The sequence below is a fragment of the Nanorana parkeri genome, unplaced genomic scaffold (assembly GCF_000935625.1).
Source record: "Nanorana parkeri isolate BGI_ZX_2015 unplaced genomic scaffold, ASM93562v1 scaffold1203, whole genome shotgun sequence".
Lineage (NCBI taxonomy): Eukaryota > Metazoa > Chordata > Amphibia > Anura > Dicroglossidae > Nanorana > Nanorana parkeri.
In genome coordinates this window covers 210,959-236,571 of record NW_017307471.1, presented here as the reverse complement: position 1 = coordinate 236,571, position 25,613 = coordinate 210,959, and the positions used below count along the sequence as shown (strand labels likewise).

Genomic DNA, 25,613 nt, shown 5'->3' with positions numbered 1-25,613 from the left:
GTTGTATGAAAATACAATAGAATGTATAGTCATGGTCAATATTCATAATAATGTATGTGAAGTGAGAATTATAGAGTTAATTTTCTTAAGCATTACTAGCATATTACCGGTATGGCCGGTTAATATACTGCCATCTTGTGGGCATTTTGGTAATTGCACCATGTTTTTCTGCATTCCCTCCCCTTGTGTGTTATGTACCGCCCTTCTTCTAAGAGTTGTCCTTATGGCATCAAAATGGTTGCTTGCGACATGGTCACATGTTAATCTGCTTGCATGGGGGAAACATTACCATGTTTTGACCTGCAAATACCGTCATTATAATCATCTGCTGCATTCTGTTGTTTGCTGTAACCTGCTGCTTTCAATGAAGATCTTTGTGGTAGAAAAAGGTATTTGATGAGTTCAGCTATCTGATAAGGATTGTCTGCAGTGATTTTATCTGCTTATACAGACCAGGCCTAGAGATCTCAGCAAGGGATAAATTGCTAATTCAACAATTGGAGTCAGAATATCCTTACTTTTCAGAGACAAGTACAGACTGATCGTTTTTAAAAATATATTTAAAGTGTTTTGTTTTAAATATGGGTGGGGAACGGTGACAGGTTTTAATTGTCTGTGTTCCATCAGGAAAATTTCCAGGAAGGAACAGGAAGTGGGCAGAAATATTTCCAAAGTGACGCATAATCTCCTCTTGTACAGTTTTCTCCATTGGATGATTTCCCCTCACTGTTCCGTTGACAGGTGTAACATTTTCTATTTACCATGACTTTCTGCCCCAGTGAAAGTGGTCACCAGGGCAAAAATATGTCACAAAGGGGGAAAAAGACAGAAAACCTAAATAAAGGGAGCTGTGTAGCCAACGGCTTCTTAAGTGCCAGGTCTACCTAAAGCACTTATTTAGATCTAGAATAGGTCAGATCACAATACTAATTTTTCTTGAACATTTGTAGGCTAAAGGGAGTTTTAGAACAAAGATAGAGAAACAATAAAAATATGACAGGGGTCCAAACTGTTCCCTATTATATCAAAAACAAATTCAAGTTTTGGATAGAGATACACTTTAAGTATTTTATAAGAAATATTTAAGTAGATTAAATGGTGGTCTTTTATCTCCACACGTGCTTGCACTATAACATATAAAACAATCTTCTTTACATTTTCTTTTTTTTATGGTAGCATTTTGCAGACAAGGCAACTACAAAGAAATTAAATGACTGTATATTGATATGTTTTACTTTTCTCTACATCCAAACCTTTAGAATGCCTGGAACACTTTTTTTGTAATGATGTAAAGAAAGCATTAAGGCTCTAAAATCTAACGGGTTCATGGATTTAATGTTTATTTTTTTCCTTGTAACCTTTCCCTTTAATGTTTGTAAACCAACATATTATTTCTCAGCCTAAGCTGTAGCAAGTGTAAGTCTGTACTTTTCAGCTGCTTTCTCTTTTTCCCTGGCAAAAGACTAGAGCAGAAGCTGCCAAACCATGAAAGGTTTTCTTTCAGCCGAAGTGTTTGGCTTATTGGTGGACTTCACAGTCAGAGGTGCTGACAGCTTTGGGGTTACCTCCAATTTCAGGATCTAATGGGTAATCCTGTGGCCTGGTTTATATGGAATTCCCAGTAGTCACTGATACCAACACTGCTCCCTTTAGGCCTGCTCAGACTCCAGAGACTTAAAACATTAAAGTTTCTTCTTGGAAAGCCAAAAGACACAGAGTAAAGAACCTCACACAAATATTTCATTAACATTCGGTGCATTGCTTTTACCAGGTAAAACTAGTCACAAGCATAAGAATCTTGAATCTGGCCAAACCACCTCTTAACCACTGATATGCACCAAACACTAAGGATGTAACTGAAAGCTGCCTTTGTCTATTCTGCAGATTCAGAGACATACTGTGTCTTCCAAGACAGAAAATTTCGCATTGGAGAAAGATGGCATCCCTATCTGGAACCTTATGGACTTGTATATTGCGTGAACTGCCTGTGTCGGGAGGTAATATTTGTTTGCTTATTAGTAATGGGTTTGTTTTAGCAATCTATGACTTCTTAAAAACCACTGTTATCCCAGATGAAAGTTATCTATACAGAAGGTACTGGGTTTCTTTTAGCAATTTATGAATTCTGAAATGGGTGTTTTTGCCAATGGTAGTTGCCTGTATAGCACGTTTTTTTTTATTTTATTTTTACAGATCATGGCCATGGCAGCATTAGATTATCCATATTCATTATGTTGTCTAATTATAACTGTAATTGTGCAACAAAAGCAATGGTCAAGCAGGTTGTATAAAAGTGTGCTAGGGACATATAGTACAAAGGACTTGCCTATGTGTGTGATGGGAGCAATTCTTGGGCAGTCTGGCATCCTACTGCAGAACTGAAGAGCTCAGATTTTAAGAAGCATGTAATTGTTACCGGTAATACATTTTTAATGTGTTTGTCTGTCATATTTAGTACATTTATGGAACAGATGTTCGTTTCTGATGTTTTATAACTTTAAAGACACACAGATTAATAACGTTTGATGTGCCAGAAATATAGCATGCTCCTACTGTACCTTCCTCTTTGACATGACAAAACAGCTCAGAATTCCTAAGCATGTGGTGTCAGCCCTAAATCCTTCATTTCTGATGGATTACAAAGAACACTGACCTCTCCTCATCTACTCTCCCCTCTGATCCTTATCTCTATAACCCCTCCTTGTGTGCAGAAGGAGAGCACAGAAAGTTATCAGTTCATGAGATTTCTGGCAAAATTAACAGGTATTTTTTGGACTTATTAAACAGATACAGTATATCAAAACACTTTCAGTGGCATATTTAGTAGACCAAAAGGGAGCAGATGCAGTTCATTGTTAGGGTTTACATACACTTTAAGTTATGTTAAGTAATGATAGCAGCCTTGCTTTTGCTGTCTGTTGGGGTAGACAGTCTCAAATTAGGGTATGCTTCTGACAGCAGTACAAGGCAGGGTGAAGATGTGGGCGCACACTGCTCTGTACATATCTTTGCTATGTTGGCCCCGTGGGTTGTATTGTTATATCACCAGCAGGGGGCAGGTGCACTCCCTGGTATTGAGTTCCCCATTCCCAGATGGGACACCTGTATAGGTGTCCATCTGTGAGGTGGGGATATCTACCTGATGGGTGGATCTGGCTTGACTCACGGAGAAAGGCAGCTCATCTCCCTGCGGTCACCACCTGGCTTAGTGCATGCTCAATGTCAATTTTGACGCATGCCCAGTAGTGTGTGTCCATGTCAAGGGGATGTCATGCTCTGACGTTGTTGGGGGAATGGCACCGCCGATATTGGCCATATAAGGCTTCACTGCCAATACTCACCGTCACCACTGAGCTCAGTGTGAGAGAAGGTGAGCTCTCTTTCTCCACACCACGCTAAGGTCAGTGCTGGATCGCTTAGAAGGAGCTTATAGTTATCTTAACTTTTAACATATCATGATGATATCAGGTACCTACAAATTATAAGGCATAAGGTGGACTGGTTCTTCTTGGCTCTGGATTCAGCGGCCAGGCTTTTAACAAACACATTTGGGAAATTGGCTTGTTTTTGGCTCATTAACCATATCAATGCCTTAGATACACCTGAAGAAGTGAATTCATATCAGTGAAACGCGTAGTGTGATTCCCATCCAAACATCCATCACGCCCATGAAGTGTGATATACCCCTGCAAAAATGAATTTGATATCAATGGCGACAAATCTATATATGATATGTTAACTGGATGTGAATGGTAAAAAGGCAATTGTGTATACTATATGAGCCATATTCTTCATTTCAGATATTATGTGTTTTTATCGATCTGTCGTGGATAAAAATAAAATAAAATTATCTCAAGAACGGTGAGAGAATTCTGAGTGGGTACCTGAAAAGCCCATCTTTTTGTGTTTGAAAATGTATTGGATTTATTTGGAATGTGTACCCCATATCAACCCCTATGCTATATCTGTTAGCTATAGGTAAAGAGATTTGAGTCTCTCTTTAACCCAACAAGAAAGCTTTGCTCTTTATTGTCAGCCATTCTTCCATTTGCTGTTTAATAGTTTACTCAAAGAGCAGTTTCATGCAACAACTGCTACCAATCAATGAGCTAGTAATTATTATAATAATTATTATTATTCAGGATGTGTATAGCGCCAACAGTTTGTGCAGCACTTTTCAACATAGGGAAGACATTACAATTACAATACAATTCAAGACACAATGGTAAGGAGGGCCCTGCTCGTGAGGGCTTACAATCTAGGAGGGAGGGGCAAGTGATACATGAGGAGGTGGCTGTGTGGGGATGAATTGTTTGAGAAAGAGATAGTTCAGTGGTTAGATTGAAGTGGGATAGGCTTCCCTGAAGAGATGAGTCTTTAGTGATCGCCTAAAGGCACTCAGAGTAGGAGATAGACAGAAAGGTTGGGGTAAGGAGTTCCAATGAATGGAAGAGGCTCTAGAGAAGTCCTGGAGGCGAGCATGGGAGGAGTTGACAAGGGAGCTAGTGATGCATTCTAGCATTTAGTAGCTGTGTTAAAATGAGAAATTACACTAAATTTACTCCCAGCTGGGAGCTACTATTCTGTGTGTTAGTACTCTGTGTGTGTTCCCACAAACACACTGGCACCAAGCCGACAATAGCAAGCCACATCCCTGCTTCCCCTGCCTCCCTCCTCCAAGTTAACAGATGGATAGCTGCTGGAGTTTGAGCGATTCATGTACTAGTGTATGCACTCCCTGGCAGTAAGTTCGGGGAAGTAGCGCTGAGAAAGTTGTAGCAGTTTGGAAACATGATGATTCAAATACTTGACAAACAATTAAACAAATACTTTGCTGGGCAATGTAAATTTGTTTAGTCTGCATGCATTATAGTAAAAAAAAAAGTTGGTAGTTTAATACTACTTTAAATTAAAGCTAAGCATTTATGTGGATACTGTCATAGTCCATCCACGAATGAGAAGGTCTGAAACATATCTTCACAGATTCCCTATAAACTTTAATACGACAATAATAAATAAGTCTGCCATGGTCCAGCCATGCATGAGTTAAGTTTGAATATGCATTCTTGATTCTTATAAAAACCTTTTTGGCACTACGATATCAAACTGAAGCAAGTGCTTGATTAGAATATCTTCACAGTATGGGGAGATCAGTCAAAGCTTGAGTCTCAGTCTAGCAGATTTAGTATCTACGGATGCAAAATTAAAAGCCTCGACCTGGTTCCTGAGACAAAAGTGTGTATTCAAATCCTAGACAATGAAATGCCTCATAACTCCCATATTATGTAGTGAACAATGATATAACTATACAACAGTTATGAATAATTTTGGCCTGTTTGTGTTGGTACCAAGTGTAAACCTTCAGTGTTTGGTCTAGTATAGAGAAAGGACAGGTGAGACAGGTAATCGTCCTAATTAGGGATGTCCCGATGCCACTTTTTCAGGCCCAAGTACAAGTACAAGTACATCCCCTCATGTACTTGCCGATACCAATTACCGATACTTTTTCTTAAAGGGACAGGTGACTTTAAATGATCCATAGTACAACTACATGTTATGTACTATGGATCATGGTTTAACCTATTCATGTTAGCAGTGGAGAATTGTAACTCTATTGCTGGAGTGTAGTGGAGGTGTGTGCTGTATATATGCACTACATATACATTACACACGTCCAGTACACTATAGCAATAGATTTACAGCCAGCCCCATCCCAGCTTCCCTTACTCACAGTTTCACTCCGATCCCCGTAGCCTCAAGCGATGCCTCTTGTAGTCGGCGCTGGGCAGGATCGCTGCATCGCATCTCGGTGCTCAGCTTGTGGGAGGCGCTCACAATTCTGCCCTGCTAACATGAATAGGTTAAATCATGATCCATAATACATATACAGGTGAAACTCGAAAAATTAGAATATCGTGCAAAAGTTCATTTATTTCACTAATGCTTTTCTTCGGCGCTAGGCTTCGGGGCATTTTGACAAGTACAAGTACTTGTCAAAATGCCCTGTATCGGGCCCGATTCCGATGCTAGCATCGGTATCGGGACATCCCTAGTCCTAATGTATAACCCAGCCCAGTTATGAGGGACCTATAGTACTCAATACAGTACAAGTGCAGTGATGTCACCGCACTTGAAGTCCCTTCATTTTTCCTCCTTTCTCCTTCCATGTTACTGAACGTCTGTATCTTCGTATGGACATGAGGGAGAATCTGGGACTGATCCAGTGCAAAGAAAACAATAAATGCTTATTTCTTTCTTTTAAAAAGAAGTGTGCATTTAATATTTTTTTCTAAAATGTAGACTATGCCTTTAAATTAATTTAATAAATGAATAAGGTTAATAAATTAATAAAGTTAAATCCTACCTGTGCAAATTAGCTAACACATAGCAGCCAGCCTGGGAAGTTAGTAATTCTGTTTCGACCCCTGATATTTTCCCAGAGCCCCCAGCAGTGAAGTAAAACAAATAAATAGATAAAAATAAAATATTGAAACATTTTTTTCAAAAGGTTAGAAAAAAAATAATTTTCGGTTTCAGCCTGACAAACTTTTTATTTTCAGTTTCCTTCTGAAAATTCAATTTCGGTGCACCTCAAGTAAGGGTACCAAGGCATAATGTAGTAAGGCGAACCTGTGATTTCTGATGGCAGCCTTAGTAAACAGCTTTCTACTGGATTTTCTTGAAATCATTTGTATGTTTATATAACATGATCAAATCCATAATAACTGCTTCTTCTTACAGGTGAATAAATTCAGTCTCGTAACCTTTCTTCATGGTTTGAGGAAAAATAGAAGAGTGATAGCAGAAAAAGACTAAATGGTTCATTGAGCCTGCACTTTTGTATTTATTTATTTATTGTTGGTTACCCTTGTCTGCTCTCTTTTCATTTCTAAGACATTCTATTTTTGAACTGGTGCATATTGAGGATGAGGTTGCACAAGTGTTTTGAACTTGTCAATAATATATGGAGTTATCCCTGTGGGGCATTGGAATTATGGAGGGACAATATAAAGCAATGACTGCCTTACTCATGCAGCTATCATTGATGAGCCGTGTTCTAACATTGCCATATTGCTAAAGGAAATATCCTCCAAACTTGTGATGTCCATTTGGCAATATAGCATACATAATAATCGTTGGCGCAGGCCATACCTGTGCATTAACTCGGAATTGACTTGAATAGGGTCATACCCCTAGCGTTTCTAGCAAGTTATTGAACAGGCACAGTCAGCAACTAGAACATTTTTGGGATTTGGGGTGTAAAGATTAAAATAGGCTGCTAGACTAGATTAGGGGGTGAGGGAGTGTGGGCTAACAAGTTTTTTTTTAATACCACACTTGTCCTTTAACTGTGTCATTATTCATGTGGTTTCCATAGTGTTTATTTAATATGTCAATGTGTTAGTAAGGTTTTGGAAACATAGGGGTGATAGTATACATGCTGCACCAGAGTGATATAGATGTATTGTTTGGTGCCAAATCGACATTGTAAACATGGAGGATGTTTCCAATATTATGACCTGTCCATCCACTGAAGAAAAATACCCTGTATGGCAGGGAGTGGAGGAGCATGTGACTCACTACATGGGTAAAGCACATGCTTACGTCAAGTTAGACCTCAGAAGTATTTCAATGACCTTTGATATAGTCAGAGCAAAGCTCAAACATTTTGTCCGAGGGGATTGCAGCTTTAGAACTCTGATGCAGGCAATCTGAGTAAAGTCTTTAATGATGCATATTATGTTAGTGACTCACATCATCTTGTTACAGGGTGGAAATGTTTTGTGCAATAGAGTGAGATGCCCAAGTCTGCACTGTGCCAATCCAGTTTATGTTCCACAGCTGTGCTGCGCACGATGCCCAGGTAATTTAGTACATATCTCACAATGCTGATCAGAGTGTCTATAACATACTAAACCATAAAGCTATATTTATACATACTGGACAAATTGTGAAAAAGTGAAAACTTTGCTAGAGATGGAACTTGCATTGCATTCTGTGAACAGAATGGATGAGGGGAGAGGAAAGGAAGGATGAACAACAACCTTTCACTGTATGAGAGCTGCAGTTGTCTTTCGCAGCCCCAGAAGAAGAGCACTGTGTGTAGTATCTGGCATTAATAAAGCTATCACTTGTACGGTAAGCAGCAGTGATCCGGACCTAGAATAGTAATCATTAGAATTAACTTATTTGACATGTGGCAATTCCAAAAAAAGCTGGAGTTTAGCTTTAATTATGTACTGCTATCATTAAAAAAGTATATAATGCCTTAGTGACCTGTATTGTGCAGTACTGTGCATGCGTGTATCTCTGTGCTAATTTTTAGGTAAAAAGTTGATACACACATGCCTTAATAGCCTGTGAATTCATTACTTGGAAAAATATAGAGCAACAGTATAATCCTGCACATACACCAGGATTTACATGATTGTGTCATCTCTGAGCCGGCATCTCAGTCCAGGAAGTAGATGGTGACCCTGGATGATGCCTGAACAAAGATTGTGCCATCCTTCAGATGAAGGCATTGTCAGGGGAGGGTCATATAATCTTTGTAAAAGGTATTAAATTGCTAAAAAATCTCTGTATCTCAGTCTAGGAAGTAGACGACAACCCGGCATGATGCCTGAACAAAGATGGACAGTACTGTGATCTCTGTGAGAGGTAATAATAATCTATGTGTGTTATGTATCTAATGCTAGCTCCGCTTTGACATGAAAAATATCTAGTCATTGTCACAAACATCCTCTTTCACTTAGAAATGCCTTAGCAGGAGTAGATTGTTTTAAAATAATTCTTGAAAGTGTTTTTAAAAGCAAGAAAAATAAAGAGTGTGTGATATTTTTAAGAAATAAGATTATCAAAGGTTAATCCAGGGAGTTATCTGCCTTTGGGGATCAGGAAATAATTAATTTTTACTTGTATGAGCAAATTGTACCACACATGACAAAGTTTTATTGCCTTCCTCTGGATTGACTGTGAGTTTAGGGTTGTAAGCATTTCATTTTTTTACATTTTTTTTGGGTTGAACATGATGGACATCACTTTATTACATATATATAGTATATACACACAGTTTATATGTCACTCTTTTTTGGGAGAGGGATCTGCCAACATATAAGTGACATCTTCGTACAATTCACTGTAGCAAGGTATGACTTTTCAGAAGAAAGTACATTGGGCCGTGTCACACTGATGATATTTTCACAGCAATCCTTTTTTTTTAAAGTGATTTCGCCTAAGAAAGCTATATTTTCCATGGAATCACTAACTCACTAATATTACAGGAATTGTAGCTCAGTCACTCTGTGATTAAGTGTGTCATGTCAATGACAAGCTCGCCAGCGACAATCACCTTGCATACAACTCAAGGGGAGCAATTTGTGCCAGCGAACACTAACGTAATGATGTAGCACAGGTTTGACCTGTAGTTGTGATAAATCAACTCTAAGCAACAAATAGGTAGCAACTATAGTGATTATGTTTCTAGCTACAAATCACTGTTAATGGCTGATTTTAATGATTTGTAGAGGCACTTAATCACTGCTTCAAAATCACCCGTCTGACATGAGCCAACGAAAGATAGAGCTTTCTTTTGGTGGTATTTATTCACCACTGGGGGTTTTTATTTTTTTACTATATTAAGGAAAAATCACCGAAATAAAAAAAAAAAACAGTTTCCCCTATATTAAATGATAAAACATTTATTATTACCCAATTTTTTGGTAAAATATAAAAGACGGGGTCACGTCGGGTAAAAAGACACCAAAAATGTCAAGCCTTAAAATTGCGTGCGCGCGCAAAACCGCAAAAAACGATAATACCCAAAATTGGCCATAGGCGACGCTTTAAAAGCTGTTACCGCTCATCAGTTTAGTGTTATCAGTGATTGATGGCCCTAAAATGATTGCTCTCACTGCGACGTTCGCGGCGATATGTAACATGTGTAGCGCAATTGTAATTTTTGCGCGCTAGGGCACTGGACGCGTATTTACGTTTATAGGCGCGTAAACGTGGGGGTGGGGGAGTTTGATGTTTTATATATGATGACGTTAAATGAGATTATATCATATAGAGTTTTTTCTGTTCTTTTTTTCAAAATGGCCTTTTTTCCCGCCGTTTTTACATCACTGGGGGCGTGTACATCACTAATGATTTGATTACATGGGGTATATATGTAGCTTGAGAATGTTATTACATTGTCACATCTCTTGCCTTGAAGAAGGGACCCTGTGTGGCCCCGAAACGTCGGCTCATGTTGGATTTCTGTGACATCATTGTCCATTAAAAGGACTCATTCATTTTAACTTATGGAGTGCTGGTGACCTATTTTCTTCAATCTTGTGTTTTGCACGGTGCCATCCGTGAAGTTACTTCGAGCACCATTTATTTGATTGTTGGCCGGGACTGCTGAAAGGTGTGCGGAGGGCACCTCCATCAATTGCAACAAACAGGAATGACACATTTTCCTTTCCTGACCAGGGTTATATTTACTACTGGGAATCATAGGTAAGTGCCAAGCTGTCCCAAAAAACTAGGGCATACAGCACTTCCAAAAGTTCAAGCAAAATAAGTATTACAGTCAACAGATGGATTTCCATGGACATTTAGGTGTGGAGTGGTAAAATGCTGAGCTCTGTTTCTGGAACAACTCCACAGTATTCTTTGCCAATAGACAGAACTTTTATGACACTTTTAGGTCCACCACAAAGTTTAGGAAATGCTGTGTGTCACACCGCCTTCCTGTGTGATTTCATTTCCAGCATTTTTGCTAATAAAACTGGACTGCAAAATGCTAAATCATACTGTAGATACAATATATCCATAATCCCTGTTCCTGTATTGTCCATGGCTCTGAAAAAAATATTTACTTTTAGGGAATACTGTTTCTTTCTCATTCATTGAGGGACACAGGAATTAAGATACAGTGGGGTTATACAGCCACCTACAGGAGGATTGTATACTGGCAAATGAGGATTATAGCTAGTGGGTAAGATCTCAGTGCTTGCTCTCTTGTTCCATGGAGTGCTAGCTTCCCATTCTTTGATTAAGATCTTTGTACAGTGTTCCTTCCATATGGAAGGAACACTGTACAAAGATTCTGTCCACTTGCCACTCCAAAAACTGCAGTGTGAACCAATCAGAGATATTCCCCCTTACCCTAACAGGGCTGCATTTCTTGTTACCGTCATCTTTTTAAGGCAAGTTTCTGATCTGGTGGCCTTATCCTGTCAATAGCCTTTTCTGGTCTTACACAGGAACAAAAAGAGGTTTCAGCCTTTTGCCTCAACCAGGGCATTGTTCTTTTGTCCCTCTTTCTGGCACCAGTCTATCAGAAGAAGATCTCCCTCTATTGAATGGACATAGTTCATGCTGTGCCTGTTACCTCGCAGCCACTGCTTTTAATAGAAAGACAGAGTCGCTCTTTGTCATTCCTGATGGTCCTTGCATGGAAGAATCTGCCTTAAAGTTCTACCAGGTGGTTGTTGAAGCCTTATCGTGTGTAAGTCCCTTTAGGCGGCTCGTGTGGCAGTCCAAAGTTCTGTTGTTTTTTTGTGGGCCTGTTAGTGTTATTTGCTGATGTTGCCCATTTTGTGGGCCTGTTAGTGCGTTTTGCTAATGTTGCCAACCCCTCAGTTTGACTGCTTTTGGACTATGGGAATTCCTCAATGACCGAGAAAGAAAATGGGATTCTTGTACTAACCTGTAAAATCAATTTCTTGGAGTTCATTGTGGGACACAGGTTCAGTATTTATTAGCGTTTTGAGGGCTTTTTAAATAAGTGTATCTACATTCCAAAATAACATGTCATAAATGGGAATGTATAGGTTCCTTAGAGCACAACTCCAACTCAAACTGTTGTTTAGTTTTGGACATAGCAGGGAAGGGGTAGAATCTCTGTCAGGTTTTTTTTTGCTCTTTCTTTATCCATTTGGGAGATGGTCCCTCACTTCCTGTGTGATCACCGAGATAGGAAGTGAGCAAAATCTCTTCAACAGGGGTACAAATACTAATAAATATCTTTTGAGCAGAGTATGACCATCAGTTTAATGAGCAGAGTATACTGTTTTGAGTATATATTTAGTGTATTTTGGCTTACCTCTGTTATGATTACATAATTTCTTATGGGCAGATAGGGTTTCATTTGGTACACAACTATAGATGATAGCTTGAAAGTGTTCTATAAATAACAAATTTATAAAATTTGGTCCGGGCATTTAGGTGTCATGCTGAGCCTCTACAACTGAAAGAACTGAAATCCAGTTAATGAAAGGGGTGGGCTAAGGACAACCAGGCTGAGGAGCTAGATGACACTGGGCATCCTCCTGCCAGTAAATGAAACAGGCTCCATCTAATTTGCTGCAGCTTCTAATGCACATTGTGAGAAGCAATCAGAGTATATAATTTCCATACAGGAGAGGAGTTCATTCAGCTTTAAAGCCAGCAGTTTGCTTGCCAGTAGCTTAATCATTTTTTTTCTTTATTTTGTTTTTACATCTCAAAGTGCTTTTTATCCTTCCCTGCTCTTTCTAAATTTAGTTTCTCCCTGTAACCTTTCCCAAGTGTCAGCAACACTTTTACTTTATATGGAGAGTATGAAACAGAAATCATGCTAAGTCACAATGAACAATTAGAACCTGACCGGTCTGTTAGCTGTCTGGGACAATGGCCAAATGAATACTTGCTATAAAGAAAACAAAAATCTAATCACTCAGTTGATGGAGAAAGTGCTGAAATAAAGAGTCTGTGATTATGAAACCATTTTAAAGTTAAAGAAGTTTTTTATTAGATGTACATGGGGGTAGTTTAATGTAAATAATCTTATTTAAAACTGAACTAAAGCTTTACAAATGTATATATACTTTTTATATATACTTTTTATACTTTCATTAGTTCAGCTTGGCACAATGTATGTATGTATAAATGGTCCCTAGCAGGGTCACAGGGAATGCGTAATACACTGTAGAAGCCGCAGCTACCACAGTGTGTTACAGCGTCCTCCGAGTATAGGAACAACTAATGTGTGTGTGGAGCAGCTTCCCGACTGCTTCTAAAAAACACAGGGGGTCGCTCGCTCAACACAGCGACCAGTCAGAGGACGCCTAGTATTTTTATCAATGAATTCTAGATGATCTCTAATTGGTGACATCACCGCCTCTCATACAATCAGAGAATACCTAGTATTCTTTTATAAAAATACTAGGCATTCTGCAAATAGGCTCTGCATTGTATGTCATGATGTCATCGTCCAACTTCTGGAGCAGAGGGGGGAAAGAGGCTGCAGGTGCCGATCTTGGAGCCAGCAGAGCAGGGATCAGGTAAGTAAAAGTGCTTTATAAAGTGCACTAGACAAAAATGATCAGTTAACCCTTACAGTGTAGGGGCACCCTTTAGAGCCAATCACTGCAAACAAGCAACTTCTGTAACACTCATTGAGATTTCAGCATCTGCCAACAGGTAGTGCGGCCCACTCTTCTTGAGCAAACTGGACGGGCTTTCTCAGGTTTGAAGGTTCCTTCTTCAGCATGCATGTTTCAGCCCTTTCCATAGATGTTCAATAAGATTCAGATTAGACATTTCAGCATAGTCCAATGTTTTGTCCTTTGACTGTGTAATTTGGGTCTTTATTCTGTTGAATGAACCATTGCCTGAGACTCAGACAAAGCTTTCTAAACCTGGGCAGTACATTTTGCCCCAGAATTCCTTGATAGCCCTACGATTTCAATGTGCCTTGCCCAGATTCTAGGCACCCCATGCCAGAGGCACCATATAAGCCCCAAAACCGAGCCTTCTCCATGTTTCACAGTAGGTACAGTGTTCTTTTCTTTGAAAGCTGCATTTTTTGCCTGTGAACACAGAGCTAGTGTGACTTTCCATAAAGTGTAAGTTTTTTGTCTCATCTGTTCAAATAACATTCTTCTAGAAGCATTGTGGCCGGTCTATATGCATCTTTGCAAATTCCAGTCTGGCTTTTTTTATGTTTTTCTAGCTTTTTTTGTGCTTCTGGGTCATCTCAATCTGGCTCATCTCCCACAATGCCTTGTGCCACAAATCACTTGAAGCTGGGTTCCAGGCTGTAGGAAAGGCTGGAGTAGAGAGGTGGGCAGAGATTTGGGCAGGACAGTAGGGAGAAGGTTCGGAGCTGTGAGAGAGTAGTGAAAAAAAACAGTGTACTAGATTCTGAGCACAGTGTTTCTGCATGTGTGACTACAATGGGAGATTTTAGAAAGGCAGAATGAAATGTGGACACATACAGGAAATATATGTAAATGTGGTTTTCAGTAGACATGTGCACTGCCAAAAATTCGTTTAGTTTCGTTTCGTTTTAAATTCGGATTTGTGTTATTTCGTTTTTCGGAATTCGGGTGTGAAAGTCAATTCGGATTCGGAATTCGGATTCGGACGAAATTCGGTAGCGGTAGTTCGAACGTTCGTTTCGTATTCTGTTCTTATTCATTTCTTATTCGTTTCTTATTCGTTTTGTTCGTTTGTTTGCAGCAAAGTGACATTTGAGGGGGAAAAAATATTTTTCTCCTTCTCTAATGTCACTTTGCTCCAACGAACGAAACGAATAAGAAACGAATAAGAACAGAATACGAAGCGAACGTTTGAACTACCGCTACCGAATTTCGGAAATGGAAATTCGGATTCGTTTGCATTCGTTATGTCTGTAATTCGGAATTCGGATACATCCGAATGTCCGAATTTCCGAAAATTCGTCCGAATTTCGATTCGGAACGAAATGAATCGCACATGTCTGGTTTTCAGCATCTATTCAAAGGTATTTATTTTATGACTAAATAGAAATTTAAAGATACAGGGTAATAGATGTTAAAATGGTGTGCTGAAGCAGATATGACATTTTTGTTTTATGATTTTAACTTACACAGTATCAGCAAGAAAGCAAACTAGCAACTGGCAGTCATTTCTAAAATGGAACTAGCATTTTTACTAAATTAGCACGATTAGGTAAAATTTTATTTTATTGTGCCATATGATTAACAGAGCCAGAATAGAATAAACAATGCAGTGCTGAAATCTCTTCACATCACACTATCATTGGAGGAAAATGCCTGGCAATATAATGCTTTATTCCATGACCTAAATACGTGCTGACAAGTGTTCTCAGTGTTGTGTTAACTTTAAGTATTACGTGCTTTCTGTACGCAATTTTCTGGGAAATTGTTTTTTTTAAAAGGCATTTTCAAAGCATTTTAAAAGTGTTTTGCAAGTGTTGCCATAAACTATAATAGGAGGTGAAATCACTTTAAAAAAAACTTTATTTTTCTTCCAATGCTTTCAAAATGATTAATGTGAATAAGTCTTGTTGAAAACAATGCATTTTCTTACGTCCAAGACGTTTTCTAGCTCTGGAAAAAGCAGTAGACAGCTTGGAAATGCTGCAAAAGTCTTTAGCTATATTTACACCTCAATGTTCTACTTGTAATGCAGTATCAGTGCGATGCATTTTAGATGCCTTCCTCATGCGTTAACATTCACCGCCATGGAAGGACTAGAAGGGCAGCAATTGAAGTTGAATTGTATTGTACCTTTACTGTTTCCATTTTGTAAAGCAATGATAATAATAATAATAATATTATTATTAATAATAATAACAATCTCCATGCATTTATTTTAAAGGTAATGATGTTGTGGTTATCATTGAAAAGTATGCTGGCTACCTCTAAAATATACTGACTTATCGAATTTACCGAGATGCATTATGTGTGTGCATTGCAGCACTAATCCAGAACTGTCAGCACCACTTGATAACTTGAAATATGAGTGTTTTTTTCCCTCTTCTGAACTGAGATTTGGTATTTGTTCTCTTGTTGTTTTTTTTTTCAGGAGATGGAATGTTATCTTGGGAACACCATGAGCCAGACACCTTTCGGCAACCTGCTAACAGAGAAGCAGTAAGTGGAGTCATTTGCACAGACATTCCACTCCAGTATGAAAATATTATGTGTACTATCGCTTCTTCAAAGTCTACTGGATACTAAACCAACACATTTAGGGCCTGACTTACTAAAGTGTGAGTGAGGTGAAGTGAACCAGGGCCTGTTTGTTTTTCAGTTCCCCTACATATGACTGGATGTTTGAAATGCACACATCACTTCAAACTTGTACTTCAGTAGATCAGACAAAGGGCTAACTTATTTTATGCTTTCGTAAACTAGACCCTTAAACTGAACCTGTGCCCAAATCATGCACACCAATGTCTTTAGATATTCTGAACAAGTGGTAAAAGCTCATTAAAAACAAACCCTCATGCATCTCAGTATCTATGAGCATTGTAAAAAAGTTAATTTCCAAAGTTCACAACACAGGCATTGAGAACTTAACTTTCACCAACACTTTCTGTTGCACCAGAATCTTGGCAGGTTGCCAACCCTCTAATGTAAACAGCTAGCAGATGTTTCTAAGCTGTTGGAAACCGACTAAATCTGAATCTAGAATCTTTGTTATGATCTTTGAGGAAGAATAACTTCCTATTAAAAGCTTCTAGAGAGGTCAGGCATGGTTTGTTTTAAACCTCTTTTAAGGGCTTTTTACACTGTGTTAACAAGTTTATATGCATTGGTGCAATGCAGTCCCATTAATTCTAAATGGCACCCCAATACACTTTCCGACATACTACATTGTGTTGTGGTTTGGTGCCAATAAAACATGCATGCAACATTTTTTTGGCAGCACAGCAAAACACACATTAGTGCAATGCTGCGCCTTCATCTGTCAAAATGTGCACTGGGGTTCCATTCAGGATGAATTGCACCACATTGCACCAACGCATTTAACATGTGTTGCCGCTCTTTCCAATGCGAGGTTATGCGACAGCATAGTGTGAATGGGCGCTTAATGCTTGTTACAAATATGTAAATAGTTTAATTGTCCATAGTCTGGGCACAGGTGCACTTTAACCTCCCTGGTTAAAATTCCTGACATAATCATACCGCCAGGGAGGTTAAAGTGTGTTTCCACTTTTGTAGATTTTTCCAAATTGGGATAAAACCGACGTTATACTTGTTACATGTTCCCACTCACATAACAGCATAAATTAAAAAAAATAAAAGTGATGCTTATCACTTGTTTTTTTTCTGAAAATTCCAAAACGGAATTTCCCCCCTTGTATCCTTATATGTACAGTAATGTTAATGAGTGGGCTGGGGATTTATTTCATCCTCAACCTTCTGTTGGTTCATCATTTTGATGGGCAGCATCAATGGCCAAAAGTCAGTTGTGAGAGGTGAGAAGGGGCAAACCAGCCTTCGATTGTACAGGGAAACATTTAAACTTGCTGAATAAATTAGCAATACGATCCAGGCATCCTTGTCACAAATGAAAACTGCTGGGTGTACATGCAGGCAGACTTTTGTAATCATAGAGGGTGATATTCAACTCTAGAAAATATGACTAAAATGTTTTCCTTTATTTATTTATACAGAGACATTCCTATCAGCGCTCTTATGACCATTCCTCGGGTTTCGGTTCAATGAGACAGCCTGGGAGCTTGCCAAAATACTCCAGCTCAAGAACTAACCGTGGTGTCGTTGCTGACCCTCAGCAAGCCTCAGGAACTATAGTGCAGATAGTAATTAATAACAGCCACAGGCATGGAAGAGGTAAACACTAAATAATGCAGATGTTGATAGGATCAAAATAATATTTAATTTCAGTGAAAAGTGGCTGCAATTACAGTATGTATAGTATACATTATTCACATACTTTTTCTTGGATATGCTCTCTTAAGGGCAGCTGTCATTTTGACTGTACTGTTTGGCAAAACACCATTTCATGAAGGCATATTTGTCATGTGTTAAGTGCAATCAGAATTTACTGAGATCTTAGAGGGTACCCATGAGGACAGGATTTTCAGATCTGCCATTGCTGAATTACATTTAAACTTGCAGGCTTCTGCACAATCAGAGTTTCACCATCTATTAAGTCGCTGACTGAAACTAACATGCAGGATATACAGTAGTTAAGATTTTGTCTATCATTGTGCCTGTGTAGATTCTGGAAGTATTCACTAGTAAATGTACACATTTGGCTGGTCACCATAGTTTCCTGTTTACAGAGGGGTCCTAGTTTACTAAAGTGGGAGGGTAAATGTCCTGGGTCTGATTTTCTCAAGGGATAAAACACATTCCCTGGAAATCATAAAGAGTGTCACAGACAATTAAACTAAAATTAAATTGGGATAAAACCGACGTTATACTTGTTACATGTTCCCACTCACATAACAGCATAAATTAAAAAAAATAAAAGTGATGCTTATCACTTGTTTTTTTTCTGAAAATTCCCAAACGGAATTTCCCCCCTTGAGTCACAGACACTCTTTAGATTTCCTCTGGGACTCGGCTCGAAAAATGTCGGTGTGTGATACAGAATTTGTTACAATGAGACATGATGGGGGCTGGCACTGAGGCCAGAGTGTCCATGTTGTACATACTCATTGTGTGCCAGGGTTAGGGTGTTGTACGGCCTGATACAAATGACACCAAATTGACCACAGGTCTTATGTTTTACTTCCTTACCTATCTCCAAAGTTGCAGAACTTCTTCATGAATTTGTTGCACCCATTGCAGCACAATGTAAAAGTGAAGAACTACCTGAATTTGTTGCACATGTTGGTAAAAGTTCTAGAACTGCCATACTGCTTTCATAAATTTGGAAAAGTGTCATAAATGCTGTGACGACATGGTGATCAGTTTATGTGTATTGGTTAAGTTAAATGTGTATTGGTATTGAGTTATGTTTGAGTGCGTTATGCTGTGTGACCTGGTTATGGAAAGACTATCAGCACCATCCCTCGTTATTTCCCATTGTTCTCTGAGGGAGCTCAGAACAATGACATTCTGGCCGGGCTCCTGCTATGGCTGTCTGGAGTTCGTTAGCAGGTGGACACCTGTGGTGTTGAGCAGACCGATGGTCTGGGAGGAGGGGAGGTGGATGTGATGGGATTATATTCTGATTTCATCACTTGCTGTATAAAAGTTTGTGCAGTTGCTCAATAAAGCAGAGTTTGTTTACCCTACACTCAAGCCTTGGCTAGTGACTGGGGAAACTGGGAGCTACAGATCAGCGGGTTCCAATATCTCCTCAGCAAGGAAGAAGACAGCGGCGGACATACTCATCCTGAGTACGGGGGTCCGTCACAAATGCTATAATGAATTGCCCCTATTAGCTCTTAGATCCTGGGATACCAAACGACCTAGCAAGCATGTACTTTTACCTCTTCCTTTTCTTTTCCTCTGCTTCAAGAGCTGTCATTACGGGATGAGCCCATTTTAAACACTGCATTGTGTACAATTAGACTCTCTGTGTCTGTACTTAACTTAAGACAGTAAAAACAATATGAAAGGTACCTATTCCATGTACATTTTTATTAAAAATCTGCAAGTTCCAGGAGCCATAAATGTCGATCTCCCTAGTCATTGTTCAAAGACAGCAAGTCAGAGATAGGCTTCTGTCACCTACAAACAGAAGGCTCATTGAGTATTTAAGCACATGCCTAGAGGATTGCCTTAGTTCCTTTTTTTCTTCTAGAAAAAGATGACACTGATGGAATTTCAGAATTTCATTGTTTGGAGACAGATAAAAGAGAGGTGGGGCCTTCCAGAGTTAGAGGTAGCCTTGCAAATCAACACCATGGACCTAAACAAATATTTTCTTTACTGGAAATGGATAGCATCCTTGGGCTGGACCCTTTTGTGTATCAGTGAACGTTTCCCCTGGCATATTCTTTTACTTTAAACTAAATTATCAGCAAAGTAACACAGAAGATCATTCAAAAGAAAGGAAGAGGGATTTTCATCACAGCATTCTGGCCTAGAAGGGCTTGGTTTGGGATCCTATGCAAATAAGTAAGACTCCCCCTAAGTAATTTACCAAGTATACAGTACATAATTCACCAAGGGCCGGTACAATAGTATAATTACTGAATGAAAGATATTAAAAAAGAGAGGCAGAGTGATAGCCACGTTTCTGGACACTCCCCCTCCCCTTTGGTCTCTTTTCCCCTTTTCCATCCTTCCTTCCTTTCTTTTTTCCTTACTATAGGAGGGTAAATCTCCCAACTGGGGACTCCCAATCTCTTCCTGGCCAATCATAAAAGGGAGTCTGGGGCCGTTTGCTTTGTGATTGTCCAGGATGAGACAGGGACAGATATGTGGCCACAGGGAGTGATTTGCAGGAAGAAGGGGCCAGTTCTGATTACACCAGGAGGTTGTTTTATAGCAAAGTCACAGAACTGAACTTCAGTAAGAATTTTGTGCCCAGGGTTGGGCTTTAACTGAAGCTAGAAGCAAGGTATTGTATCAGTATTTTCCCTCTAATAGGTGGAAATCTTGCCTGTCCTCTCATCTGCTGTCATTGGAAGAATGACTAAGGAAAACAGAATTTGTTACCTACTCACCACATTTCCAGGAATCGTCCAGGACAGCAGAGAACTAAACTTAAAAATTTGCAAACAGGCAATTGTAGAAGAGAGAGTTCCCTTTGGCACTTTCTGTTACTGATGAGAGTCTCTACACATGTGCTCAAATAATGTCTGAGCCTTGTGTTTCCTATTTGTAGATGAAGACTATTTCTCATATGCTATCCTGGAAGATTCCTGGAAATTGAGTTACCAAGTAAATAATTAACTAGCCAATTGTGGAAAGCATAGTACACCTGTAGAGGGATCCCGGATGTCTTTCCCATTCTCAGCCTTGAAGAAATGTTATGTATTCTGTATACTGTACCTAAACACATATGCAAGCTGCCTGCCTCTAGCAGTTTGTAATCTTTAATGACTGCATAAGTGCTTTGCACCATAGAAATCACAATGTATGGTATGGGGGTAGAAGTCTTCATTTTTGTTCTCAATTCTTGTTATACACTGGCCTTTACTGATGTAGGTTCTCAAAGCACTGGCAATTAATGTCTTATTTTGTCTTAATTTAAAGTTGCTTGGTATCCTTGAACATAGTAAAATAATGTGTTTTTTTTTAAAAGTACAGTTAGTCTTTAACTTTTTAGGCATACTGCCATTTAAAAAATGGGGCTTCAGTAATTATTGTCAACCACAAGACCATTTAAAAACAACAGGAGCTTCTGATGGCTGTACATCCAACCAGCACCCAACCAGAAGAAGAATTTATTTAGCTCCTGGGCTTCTGATCCTGCAATGTAGTGGTTTGACCCTAGGCAGCCCACCTCCCTTTCTAAAAATAGAGCAAATCAAAAATAAAGATAAATTAAACAAACATAAAATAAGTAAATTAAATATTGCAGTTAACCCTACTAACACATTGGGCACCCAGGATGCTAGATGTCATTCAGCATTTACATGATGGCAGAGTTGGAAAAACAACACTTATATCTATAAAACTCAACCTATTGTCTCCCTAAATGTTAATATTGAAAGGGATTACACTCCATTACATGAAAATCATATTTATGTTATACTGCTGTATTCAGAGTTATTTGCAAGTTATATTTTGAGATAAATGTCTGGAGTTGTTCTAATTACCTACGGTACATATCAGTAGATTGTACTGGAAATTATGTTATCCTATTTTTAATTTTTTTCTACTAAATGTTTGACCTACTAAAATAAAAACCTTACACTCAAATAATGTGGAATTGTTCAAGAAACTTTTGGACGATTTCTTAAGGGACCGCAATATACAGGGGTACAGGTACTCCTAGAATTAGATCCTAATAGGTTGGACTTGATGGACTAATGTCTTTATTCAACCTCAAATACTATGTAACTATGTAACTATGTAACTATGTAACTTCAATGGCCTGTGTTCACACCTGAGAGTTTTGTCCTAACCTGTAAAATGCCAAACACTGGAAAAAGTACATGAGCTTCTTTTTGGCAGATTACAGCGCATTTGGCCCCATAGACTTAAATGTGAATACCTGGAAACAAGTGTTTTGCACATTTTTGCAGACAAGATGTAAACCCATGCTGATAGGCACAAAAACTGACAGGGGTTTTAAACCATCCCCACTCTGTCTAAAACTACGGGGGAAAAAACATTTTGGCTGTACATGCACTTTAAATCCAGCAGTCTTCTTGCTAGTCATGGTCCTTTCTCTCATTGTCTGGACTCACTGGGTCCATGACAGCCTTTATCTTTTGGAAAAAATAGTGCCATACTAAAGGTGAGTATTGCAGTAAAACCCTACCTTTTCTAAAATATAAATAGTTTTGGTCATTTGATTTTACTTTTTTTCTTCTGGAGTTGGGCATAATTGTAAACACAAACAGACAATCATATGTAGGAGAATTTAAAAACAGAACATTTCTTTCCTTTGATTGGATGTTTAAAATGAGCACAGCTTTACTTCACTGCACTTTACCTCAACTCACACTTTAGTATATCAGGCCCTAAGTGTCTCACAATTCATCTCAGGCAAGAGCACTCTTGTGCTTATGCACGGTTAATAAAAAAAGGCTTTTTACTAAGTTAATAATCATTACTGTAACCAGTCACTGGACAGTCTCTCAGTTATGCCAAATTAAATAAACTTTGCAATAACAACAGTAAAAATGTTTCCCAATGCACAATATATCATTCTGGGATTTATAAGTAAATCTTTACATGCAATTATAGCAGTGTCCATTAATCATTTTACAATTTGCACAACAGTTATATTCTGAAGATTAATGCCTGCCATGAAAAACATGGAAAACATATCCGCCACTGTTTCAACTAACAAAAATGTTTCGGATAACTAGATCACAGTCTATTTTAGCCATCTTGCATCATTTTTATTTTTGTCATGGATTGGGACTCACAGGTATGAACTCGAGTCAGGTATGTGCACCATTTCCACTACACTGGCAGGGACACTCAGAGAAAATGGTCCAAACAGTGTAGGCTGACGACTACCAGAGTTGGAGTACAAGCAAGGGAACAGAGGAGGGGAACTGAATGAGGCAGTGGAAGACAGCTAAAGTTGGAAGTTGAAATACAAGGCTGGGTGCTGCAATACGGAGTAGGTGGCATGGGATGCTGAGTAGGTGGCATGGGGTCCCCCAGGATGTGGAATCTAAGAGCCAGCCAGTATTCGCCAGAGCTCCTGATGGTGGAGATGGGCCTGGCTGCGTGCTGACCCCAGGTCACAATCCATAGGTCCACCAAACTCACCTAACAGGTACATATCAAAGGTTAGGGACAGCCAGTAGAAAGGAATTTCCAAGGACAAGCCAAAGGTTTGCTACGCAGGAAAACTTCCAGGAATTCAGAGTAAATCACAAATGGGGGACTCAGCAACTAGCTTGGGAAAGTTGCTCGGGCAGCGTGCCATTCACTGACCTGAGTATAAATAGAGACAGGAAGAGGGAGGATCCACAGGATTGGCTACAAGCAGACTGCACTGATTGGCCAAGAAGCTGCATAGGAAACAGCAGGAGAGGTCGGCCGACGCCTAAAGCTTGCAGACAGGTGCAAGAGTGAGTCAGGTTCAGAGCACATGTCTGGAGGACTACAAGCACCAGCAAAGCCCTATATGCTCTGCAGAACCAGGGGTAAGAGGTATGTATATACTTGAAGAACTACAAGTAACAGCTCAGCTGCAAGTCTGCAGCTGAACTGTGACAATTTTAATAATTGCATTTTGTATATTAAACTGTATGTGCCCAAATGAGCTATACCTGTTAAAGAAGAGCGAAAATACTGAAAGCATATCTAAACCCAAAAACAAATATTTTATGTATTGCAGCTTATCAATCCTTAAATGTTGTGGCTGCACTAGTTTTCTTTTTTTGGGGATTTATCTCCACCTGGTACTTCATCCATTAACACACTTGCTGTCTTAGGGTGGCTCCCTCTATTGGGGAGAAACAGAGCCACCTCTGGACAACAACATTGTCAACTAGGGGAGAGCGTAATATTTGATGTACTAGAAAATTTAGATGGACTTTACTAACAAATTAAAGCTGAACTGCAGCTCACATTTTCTTCAGATCCAATTTTGTAAGGAGTACAAAACATGGGAGTATAATACATTAGTATAGTACAAGTTAGTGACTCAAAGTATTAAAGCTAATGGTTTGGCCAGGCAACTAGCAATTTATAAATAACATTTTAAAAAAAGGTCAGCAGAGGCAGTCCTATTATTAATTTTTCAGAAATGTTTGCTTCAAACTCTAGATGACTTCAAAGATATTCTTGAGAAGGGTTATGTAAATACAAAAGCAGAAAGGTGGGCACACCACTGGAGAATTTAACCATTTGTACTATAATCTTTTTCCTTGCCAGGTTCAATTATCTGTGCAAGGCCATATCATATCTGGCAAAACACCACATTTTAATAGAATACTTATGCCAACTAGGGGATTCCAAGTAAGTCTGAAAAAAAGATGCAAGATTTGTATCAACCTGTTTTAATTTGTTCTTAATTGGAGAAAAATGTTTTTAGAGAAACATTACTAGATTATTAATGGCATAATGTTATTCACCTATTTTGCAACCTCCTTTCACATTCTGATTCCCCCCTGAAATAACACATACTTGCTTTATTCCATTCCTTTATTGCTATGACCCTTCGCCAGAATTTGTGTTAGTTCTCAACTAACACCTGTTTGTGTTTGCCATGTTCCCTGCAGTATGTGTCTCGAATGGGAAAACATACTCCCACGGAGAATCTTGGCACCCTACCTTGCGAGCCTTCGGAGTAGTGGAATGCGTGGTGTGCACGTGTAACTTCACCAAGCAGGAGTGCAAGAAAATTAGCTGCCCAGAGCAACATACATGTAAATATCCTCAGAAAATAGATGGGAAATGCTGTAAAGTCTGTCCAGGTAAGTTCAACAATAACTGGAAACAGAGTATAAAGGAAAGGTGTCGGGCTTTTAAAATGTTTGAGCATAAACTTCCTGCCTAACAGCAGGCACCACAAGGTGTCTGCTTTTCTTTTAGGTTTCGTGTCAACACGTGTTCTAATCAAACTCTGTGTTTTCAATACAAAATGTATGGAACTGCATTTAAATGGCAAACACAACATTTGGTATGAAAAGGTGGCATTTAACCTGGTCTACTGAAAGTTTAAACACACCTCAGCAGAACATGCTGCATCTACAGAAATGCCACCTCTGGAATGCTCAATTTATTTTTATAGCATTTTGGTCATGTGCATTTGACGTTTGTTCCAAATGCATGTCAATCACAGGAAAACAATGTCCATCGACATGAGCCCATTACAGATGTCTGACCTCTTAAGGGTTCTAAGTTCTACCCACAGTCTCACTATCCATTGAAATTAATGAAAAAGCCATTATTGAAGTCTCCTGGATAGTGGTTTGGTCATTGAGGGAGCGCAGCTGCAGGGGTGACTTAGGGAGAAGATGTTCCTTTAGTAATGTGCCCAAGATCAGAAAGGCACACTGAGGAGGGTTTTCCTGGCTAATAAAGGTAATAGTAGGAAGTAAAAAAGGCTGACAGGTTCTCTTGTAAATGTAATGATAATTCATCTTACTTTTTATGACTATAATTAGTTTGTTACAATATAATTATTAAACCAATGTGTTGTTATGCAGTCTTATCAAATCAACACCTAAAAGAGATCAGCTTGCTCTAAAATACCTAAACTACATGTTAATCTTTTAGAAGCCT

At 39.0% G+C, this 25,613-nt stretch overlaps 1 protein-coding gene across 1 annotated transcript in view; it reads left to right on the top strand.

Annotated features, from left to right (window-relative positions):
* The window catches only part of CHRDL1 (chordin like 1), a 52,513-nt gene that overhangs the window by 19,162 nt on the left and 7,738 nt on the right, over nt 1-25,613 (top strand). Inside the window, exons 3-7 of the mRNA XM_018568535.1 lie at nt 1,885-1,997; nt 7,771-7,864; nt 15,847-15,914; nt 17,444-17,621; nt 24,608-24,802. Coding sequence (XP_018424037.1) covers nt 1,885-1,997; nt 7,771-7,864; nt 15,847-15,914; nt 17,444-17,621; nt 24,608-24,802 — 648 coding nt within the window. The remainder of the gene's footprint in view (nt 1-1,884; nt 1,998-7,770; nt 7,865-15,846; nt 15,915-17,443; nt 17,622-24,607; nt 24,803-25,613) is intronic.